Source organism: Staurois parvus, unplaced genomic scaffold, assembly GCF_062004578.1.
Source record: "Staurois parvus isolate SC_StPar_1 unplaced genomic scaffold, SC_StPar_1.0 ptg000272l, whole genome shotgun sequence".
NCBI classification, from domain to species: domain Eukaryota; kingdom Metazoa; phylum Chordata; class Amphibia; order Anura; family Ranidae; genus Staurois; species Staurois parvus.
In genome coordinates, this window is record NW_028318068.1 from 1,465,514 (window position 1) to 1,474,873 (window position 9,360).

The window sequence follows — 9,360 nt, forward strand, 5'->3', positions numbered from 1 at the left end:
TTCCACCCCCCCAATTTCCCCTACTAGTAAAAATTCTCCCCCCCTCCTAGTACAAATTCCCCCCAATCCCCCCTCCTAGTACAAATTTCCACCACAACCCCCCTTGCCAGCACAAATCCCCCCTCCTAGCATAGCCCCAACAAATCCCAACCCCCTGCATACACCCCCCACTCCACACCCCCTCCCCAAATTCCCTGCCTAGCACAAACCCCACACCCAGAAAAACCTCCCATGAACCCCTTCAAATCCCCCCTCTTTTCTCTCTCCCTGTCTACTCTTGCCCCCTCCCCTTTCTTACCCTCTCTTCTTTTTCCCTCTTTCACCTTCTCTTCCTTTGCCCTCTCTTCGCTCTCCCTCTCTTCCCTCTCCCTCTCTTCGCTCTCCCACCTTCTCTTCCTTTGCCCTCTCTTCTCTTTCCCTCTCTCACCTTCTCTTCTTTTACCCTCTCTTCTTCTGCCCTTCTTTCTCTCTCCCTCACTTCTTTTGCCTTTTCCTCTATCTCTTTGTTTTTTACCTCTTTACTCTTTTTTACCTTTTCACCACTCGGAAGGAACGCTTTCTCTTTCCTTTCTCCCTTTTCCTCCTTGCTTTCCTTTGTTTCCTCTTCCCTCTTTCCTTTAAATTTCTGATTCGGCTGTTGTTCCTTCTCCTCCCTCTGGTCTGAATCTTCTTCCAGATCTTTACAATCGCAGGAGAAGTTGTATTGGCAACTAAACTGTGGAAAAGAAAAGAAAAAAATATTTAGTTGACAATCTAACAGGAGTATCACCTTTCAGCTACATCAGAGACAGCTGTCATTTCTGCAATATTTATCAGTTTAGGACGGCCTGTTAGGTGGCTGAGAATTCTGTGTACAGTATAGGAACCCTTTCTATATGGTCAGCCAGTGTCAGGACTTTAGTATTTTTGGGAGAATAAATGCCAATACTAGGAACCCTGAGGGGAGTTGGAGGGGCCCTCAATGGGATGCCCTGACCATTACTGAGAAAGCTAGAAAGTATTTCCTAATCACTATTTACCCCCCTGGAATAAATGATAGTAGTAGATTCTGCCATTCCCAATCACACACACCCCCCCCCCACCCCCACCACCAATTCACTAGGAGTGGGGCATTCATTAAATCTCTGTAATTTAACACAGGACAATTTGTTATCAAAGGTAATTCTAACCTCCCCCCATGAGGAAGAATGGTCTCCAGCTACCCAGAGGGCTTTGTTCTTCCTCTTGTCCTAAACTGCTTGTTAGTGAGAGACTGCTAGTTATCTATGGAACTACATAAAACAGTATAATTTTACAGGATACTTACTTTCTTCATCTCGTTCCACAAAGGTCTTAAGAGGCATCGCACAAGTTGAAATGGGTTGAAACAATGTAAACAATTGCAACAGCAGGCTTTAGAACACGAGCATGGATAACAGTGACAACACGGGCAGCAGTACTGATGACATCCAGCTTCTCTCTGCTCAGTCTCTTTGGATTGTTTTCTGGGATTCCAGGAGCAGTAGATTCTCATCTTGTACCAACTCTCTTCTTCAGCATTGTCTTCTTGTTTGTTTTCTTCTTCACTTGTGTCCTTCTTGTCCTCATCTTCTTTCTTCGTATCCTCATTTGTCCATCTATAATTTAGTTTCACGATGTTAAACAGCTGGAAGTTTACCACTTTCTGTTCTTCCTTTGTTTCCTCTTCCCTCTTTTCTTTCATTTCCTCAACTGGCTGTTCTTCCTTCTCCTCACTCTTGTCCAAATCTTTCTGTTCTTCCTTCTCCTCACTCTGGTCCAAATCTTTCTGTTCTTCCTTCTCCTCACTCTGGTCCAAATCTTTCTGTTCTTCCTTCTCCTCACTCTGGTCCAAATCTTTCTGTTCTTCCTTCTCCTCACTCTGGTCCAAATCTTTCTGTTCTTCCTTCTCCTCACTCTGGTCCAAATCTTTCTGTTCTTCCTTCTCCTCACTCTGCTCCAAATCTTTCTGTTCTTCCTTCTCCTCACTCTGCTCCAAATCTTTCTGTTCTTCCTTCTCCTCACTCTGGTCCAAATCTTTCTGTTCTTCCTTCTCCTCACTGTGGTCCGAATCTTTCTGATCTTCCTTCTCCTCACTCTGCTCCAAATCTTTCTGATCTTCCTTCTCCTCACTCTGCTCCAAATCTTTCTGTTCTTCCTTCTCCTCACTCTGCTCCAAATCTTTCTGTTCTTCCTTTTCCTCCTCTTTTTCCTTTGTTTTCTCTTCCTTCTTTTCTTTAATTTTCTGAATCGGTTGTTCTTCCTTCTCTGTCTGGTACGCATTTTCTGCATCATCCCCACAGGTGGAATCGCAGGTGCATTGGCATGCATACTAAAAGAAAAAAAAAAAAGGATTTATTAGACAGTCTAACACAGGAGTATCACCTTTCAGCTACATTAGAGACAGCCTATCACTTCTGCAATATTTATCAGTTTGGGGCTTTACGTCATCTATGATATATGTGTTTCCCCAAAAATGCCAATTTTTATAGGGTAGTTTTCTCCATAGAGGAGGTCAGCCTGATACATGGCTGAAGATTCGGTGTACAGTATAGGAACCCTTTCTATATGGTCAGCCAGTGTCAGGCAGAAGTATAAATGTCAAAGGGGAGAACATTACAGGGAACCCTGAGGGAAGTTGGAGGGGCCCTTAATGGGACACCCTGACCAGGCTGAATGACTATTGAGAAAGCTGGAAAACATTCCCTAATTACTATTCATCCCCCTGGAATAAGTGATGGTAGCAGATTCATAGTAAAACATGAATTAAAGCTCTGTAATTTAACACTGGACACTTTTGTATTAACTGTAATGGTGGCCCCCCCATGAGGAAGAATGGTCTCCAGCTACCCAGAGGGCTTTGTTCTTCCTTCCTCTAGTCCTAAACTACTTGCTTAGAGACTGATAGTTATCTATGGCAGTAGAATTTTAAATACTTACCTTTTTCATCACCTTCCACACAGATCCTACGAGCAAACCCAGAAGTCGAACTGGGTGTGAATAATGCAGACAACGGAGACAACGTTGATGAGAACATCGACCACGTCTGTCTTGTGTGAACTCCTCACCGTTGTCTTTCACTTGTTGTTCTGTCTTCTCGGTCTCGTTTTTCTTTTTTTTGGGGGGAGTCCAGATGAAGCTGAATCTCCACCTATGTCCTTTGACCTTCTGTTCTCCATTTTCTTCACTTTTTTCTCCTCCACTACTTTTCTCGTCCTCCTTTTCTTTCTTCACATCCTCACTCACCCATGCGATCTTCCTCGGTGAACTTGGATGGAACCTTTCCTCTTCCATTGTTTGCTTTTCCTCCTCTCTTTCCATCTTTTCAACGTCTTCACATAACCATGTTATTTTCATCATTCCTACTTCATGCGTCAGGAACTCCATTCCACCTCTTTTCCCCTTTTCCCACTCCTCCTATAAGAAACAAAAAAATAACAAAAAGTTAGGTGGAAGCACAGATTCTAAAGTAGAACTCTACTCTCTTTTAGATTTGGATGGAGTGGGGGAGGGGTTCAAACTTCCCCAAGGTTTTTATTGTTCTCGATGTCCTGACTGGAATAGTTTCCCTTTATTTCATATCATCTCAGGAGGACAAGTAAGAGGAATTCTCCCATCAGGACTACAGAGAGCAATAACATTCCAACTGAGGTTCTAACCCTTCCCCATTCCATCTGAAATCCATCAACTGTCTGCTCGGTGTTCTGCTTTAATATTATTACATTTTTTAAAGCATGTTTACAAGATGTTAAGAATCAGAAAGTATTTCAAAATTTAAAGATCTGAAGGTCCCAAATACTGAAGGGGGGGGGGGGAATTCAGGGGCAGGCCTACTATTTGTGCCAACTCTGCAGCTGCACAAGGGCCCCTGAGACTCAGGGGTTCACCTCTACTATCTATACATAGTACCTTAAAGATTGTGCTTGGGATGTAGGTAAATGGGGCCCAGAGGGCCCATGTCCTAATCACTATTCATCCCCCTGGAATAAGTGCTAGCACCAGATTCTGCCATCACTGCTCACCCACAATTCTCCAGGAAGGTAACATTCATTAAAGGTCTGTAGGTGAACAATGGACAATTCCATATTGATTGAATTTTGACAGATCTCCCCCCTTCCCAGGGGAAGGAAGAACAAAACTCTCTGAATAGCTGGAAGCCTCGAGGAAACATGGCTTCCTACTATTTTGTTCTCCCTTCCTCTGCTGCAATTTATGAAAGCCTGTACCCTACAGACATGGGACTTTCCTCCACCCAGTTAACTAGAACTAGGCAGTATAATATTACAGGATACTTACTGTAAAGTATTGTGTGGGGGGCTCGTTGGTGAGAACTGCCGGGGCGTGTGCTGAAGATGGTGAGGCAGCAGCTGTCTCTCCCCTTCTATCCATCTTCTCTGTTTTGCTCTCCTCTAGTTTTCTCACTCCTTTCTCCTCCTCTTTTCTTCTCTTCCCCTCCCGTCTCTCCTCTCTGCTCATTGGTATCAGATTTTGGTTCGCTTTATCAGCGTTAACTTCGTCCGGTTTTCCTCTGTGACAGATTTTTACATCAATCTATAAAGAAAACAAAAAAGATGGTTAGTTTAAGTACAAATGTTGAAGTGAAAGACAGCTAAAAATGTTCTCTTTTTTATTTGGATGAATTGGGTAAAGGGTTCAAATGCTTCAAAGATTTTATTGTCTTCTATGTCCCGACTGGGAAAGTTTTTTTGCACTTCCTGTCACCTCAGCAAGAGAGGAAGTGAGCAGAATCCTCCAAGTGGGGTCGCTGACATCAGTAGCCCAACTGAGGAGTTAACCCTTCGCCATTCCATTAGAAACGGTCTTGTGCAGAGATCCACTTTAATATTAAATCATTAACTTTTTGAAAACATTTTCCTCTGAACCCTGCACTCTGCATGTAACGTGCTCCAGGAACCCAGCACCCTGCGTGTAACGCGCTCCAGGGACCCCGCACCCCGCGTGTAACGCACTCCAGGAACCCCGCACCCCGCGTGTAACACGCTCCAGGAACCCGGCACCCCGCGTGTAACGCGCTCCAGGAACCCGGCACCCCGCGTGTAACGCGCTCCAGGAACCCGGCACCCCGCGTGTAACGCGCTCCAGGAACCCGGCACCCCGCGTGTAACGCGCTCCAGGAGCCCCGCACCCCGCTTTTAACGCGCTCCAGGAGCCCCGCACCCCGCTTTTAACGCGCTCCAGGAGCCCCGCACCCCACGTGTAACGCGCTCCAGGAGCCCCGCACCCCGCGTGTAACGTGCTACAGGAGCCCCACACCCCGCGTGTAACGCGCTACAGGAGCCCCGCTTGTAACATGCTCCAGGAACCCTGCACCCCGCGTGTAACGCGCTCCAGGAGCCCTGCACTCCCCCCATGCTTACAAGCAAAGGCAAACGCACACATGCAAATAGCGACCGTCCCATGCATGTGAGGTATCAGCGTGATAGATGATGGGCAGTAATGTCAGCCCCAGACCTCCTCTGGAAATATAAAGCGGTCACCTGTAAAGGCTTTTAAAGTGCTGCCTATGGATAGTAAAATGTACGCCATTCGTCGCGGTCGCACGGGCGGGCGTAATCTTAAAGCGTGACTCGGTTTGTTTCTATTTCCTCGGCGTAACGTCAACTTTTATATTCTACCCCAAAAAAAATGTTGGATTGCGTGTTGTGTTTTTCTGCATTAAAAGGGTATATTTTTTCCCCTAAAAATTGTGTTTGAAAAACCGCCGCGCAAATATGGCGTGAGCTAAAAAATGTAAAACCCCCAATTTATTGTCTGGGATCTCTGCTTTAAAAATCTATCATGTCTGGGGGGTTCTAAGACATTTTGTAGGAAAAAAAGAAAAAATTGTGAAAAAAAAAATGGTCATAAAATGTGTGTCATGTGGTGTGTGAGGATCGCAGTCTCCCATCAGATGAATGCAGGAATAGGAGGTGTGTGAGGAGAGAGATCAATAATCTTACCTGATCCATCAGAAATCTTCTCAGTTATGAAAACTAGACTCTGCAATCTGCATACAGCACAGTGTCACACTGTGACATCATCACTAAGGGACACTACCTTGGCCCCGCCCACTGTCCGGCCTTAGCTCCGCCCACTGCTTGGCATTGGCTCAGCCCACTGCCTGGCCTTGGCTCCGCCCACTGCCTGACCTTGGCTCCGCCCACTGGCCTTGGCTCTGCACACTGCACAGCCTGTAAATCAACCAAATAGGCTCCGCCCACTCCCACTGTGGAACTCCTGGGCTAAGTCTGAGGGAGGGGCCTCGTGCTGTGGACACGCCTTCTCCCCCTATTACAGACACACATTCCTGTAGCTGTCCTATAACATGGAGATGATTGGGCGCTGATTGTGTGCTCCGCTCAGGAGGGAATTCTATTGGCCGATGTTATCTTTCACTTCCTCCTTCACAGTAGCCTATTGTTTATGGAAATCGCTCTCCTTGACCACGCCCACCGTGAGAACATGCCCGCCCACCCTCATATATTCCTAATATGTATTTAAATTTACTGCTGTTCCCGCCCACCCTGCTCGCAACCAATGCGGATTCAAGTAACTCCCTGTCCCCGCCCCCTATCGGATCACAGGCACCTGATTGGTCCAGGGCATGCTGGGAGTGCCACCGACTTCCACAGGGAGAGTCCCAGGTCTGGAGGGGGGATTGGGGTCTATTTTATTGGATGGTGTGTGTGGGGCCCCCCCTCCACCTTCTCTCTGATTTCCCGCCCTCACACCTCCTCCCCTCCCCCATAGGAACCAATTCACCCACCATACATTATACAATCAGGTCGTATGATCCGCTCTACATTTATCCAGACCCCTCCCCCGTCCATCCAATCAGAGAGCACCCCGGGGCTGTTATAGATGATGGCGGTCATACATCATACAATCTGATTGCACAATCTTCCCTCCCCCCATCCGTCCAATCAGGGGGTCCTGGACCTCCTTAGATGATGGGGACCACAGACTCTACAAGCCCCACCCCTCCTGACTCTCCCTCCATCTGGAGGGGATCATCCAATTAGATTGTAACGTTTGTAGTCACCCCTCCCCATACAATCTGATCGGACAATATCTCCCTTTCCATCCCCAACCCCCTCAAGACTCCGCCTCCACAGAGATATCTGGAAGAGATTGTCCAATCTGATTGTAATGTGTGTGGTCAGCTCTCCCGTCTGCCATACATTCTTATTGTACATTCCCCTCCTGACTCCGCCTATATCTAGAGGGGATCATCCAATCAGATTGCAACATGTGTGGCCACCCCTCCCCATTCAATCTGATTGTACAATCCCCTCCCCCTCCTGACAGTGCCTCCATTTGGTTGTCCAATCAGATTGTATGGTGTGTAGTTCCCCTTCCCTCAATACAATCATCTCCTGCCCATCCCCCCACACTTGTGTAGGATGCGGAGCCGCTGGATTGGATGACGTTCAGGTTTTGCCTTCATATTCTTATTGGTGGAGTCGACCAATCAGATTGTCCCAAGTATGAGCAGCCTGTCGCTTGATTGGAGGGAGGAGGCGGGTCCTGATTGGATGGTGTATGGCAGGCATGTCCAAAGTCCGGCCCGAGGGTCGGTTTAATACGGCCCTCCATGTCAGTGTGTCTTATGGAGCGAATATGGAGCGGCCGGTCCGGTATTTCCACCACGGCCGTGTCAGAATACCGGGCCGGCCGCTCAGCTCTGCAGCGGGACCTTACCTGTTCCTCTATCCAGCGGCGCGCTGTCTTCCCGGCTTCTGTAGTGTGGGCGCTGGGCATGACAGCCGGGTGCCAAGTGCGCATGCGCAAGAAGCGGTGCTTTTTGTGAATGGTAAGGCGGTACCTGGGACACATGACAGATCCCAGAAGCCGCCGGACCAATCACAAAGCGCAGCGCTTCTCGCTCATGCGCACTGAGCACCCGGCTGTCATGCCGAGCGCCATTACAGAAGCCGGGAAGACAGCGCGCGGCTGGATAGAGGAACAGGTAAGATCAAAGAACAACTCCGCGGAAGTAAGAGCGGGTACCTGTCAAATTCAGGTACCCGCTCCCCCCCTCCCCAAAGGTCAGCAGTCATCTGTACTGTCCGCAGTCTCTGGTCATCCCTGTGCTGTCCGCAGTCTCTGGTCATCCCTGTGCTGTCCGCAGTCTCTGGTCATCCCTGTGCTGTCCGCAGTCTCTGGTCATCCCTGTGCTGTCCGCAGTCTCTGGTCATCCCTGTACTGTCCGCAGTCTCTGGTCATCCCTGTGCTGTCCGCAGTCTCTGGTCATCCCTGTACTGTCCGCAGTCTCTGGTCATCCCTGTGCTGTCCGCAGTCTCTGGTCATCCCTGTACTGTGTCTGCAGTCCATTAGTTCAGAATTTTTTTTTTCCTGTTTTCTGCCTCTAAAACCTAGGTGCGTCTTATGGTCAGGTGCGTCTTATACGGCGAAAAATACGGTAACTTGGCATAAAATAATTTATTTGCATTTAATTGTAATGGTTCAAAGAATGTTTGGAAAAATGTTCGGCCCTCCACCATGTTCACTTCATCCAATTTGGCCCTCTTTGAAAAAAGTTTGGACACCCCTGGTGTATGGGGACCCCATGAGGACAGAGAGAAGAAATAGTCTCCTTCCAATCCTCACCGAATAACCGGGATCCAACACCCAAATCACCGACAGAGACAGAGGAGCCAACCATCCTCCGACGGAGAGATTTCCACCGACGTCTCCCCGGGGTCAGTGAAGGGGACCCCTGTCTGTGTGTCCTCAATCCAGAGATTCCCGCTCTGTCACCCAGAGGGAGAGGAAATGTTGTCACCAGAACAGGAAGAGAGGAGAAATCTTCCGATGGGGACACCAGTCCAGGGATTTCCTCCCACTTCCTGTTGTGTCTGTGGGACAGGAAGTGAAGGGAAATCCCCGCAATGGGGACACAGATGACAGCGCACTGGCTCTCCATTACCACAATAACGTTTTGCCTGTAGTCCTCCTTGCACCCCTTCCCGTCTGATGATTCCATGTCTCCCTTTACAGAAGAGGCCATCTCCGGGGGAGATGAATATTGGACGATCCTAGCCGCCATCCCGTGATATCCGCTCACTGATACCAACGCACATCGGTCAGGAAGGGGTTAAGGTAACCTCAGCCAATCACAGCCAGGCAGAGGAGGTCCAATCACTGGGTACTGTATATGGGAGGGGGATCAGTCTCTCACCATCTCTTGTACCGTGTCTGCAGTCTCTGACCGTCCCCTGTACCGTGTCTGCAGTCTCTGACCGTCCCCTGTGCCGTGTCTGCAGTCTCTGACCGTCCCCTGTGCCGTGTCTGCAGTCTCTGACCGTCCCCTGTGCCGTGTCTGCAGTCTCTGACCGTCCCCTGTGCCGTGTCTGCAGTCTC

The 9,360-nt window shown here is 48.6% G+C and overlaps 1 protein-coding gene across 1 annotated transcript; it reads right to left on the bottom strand.

Moving 5' to 3' along the window:
* Positions 1–319: 319 nt before the first annotated feature.
* LOC149459127 (uncharacterized) lies at positions 320–9,046 on the bottom strand. Its single transcript, XM_089681584.1, has 5 exons — positions 8,927–9,046; positions 4,294–4,548; positions 2,938–3,414; positions 1,307–2,329; positions 320–715 (listed from the first exon to the last, which is right to left on the bottom strand). The coding sequence occupies exons 1-5, from the start codon at positions 9,044–9,046 to the stop codon at positions 320–322; spliced, it is 2,271 nt and encodes a 756-aa protein (XP_089537710.1).
* Positions 9,047–9,360: the final 314 nt, after the last annotated feature.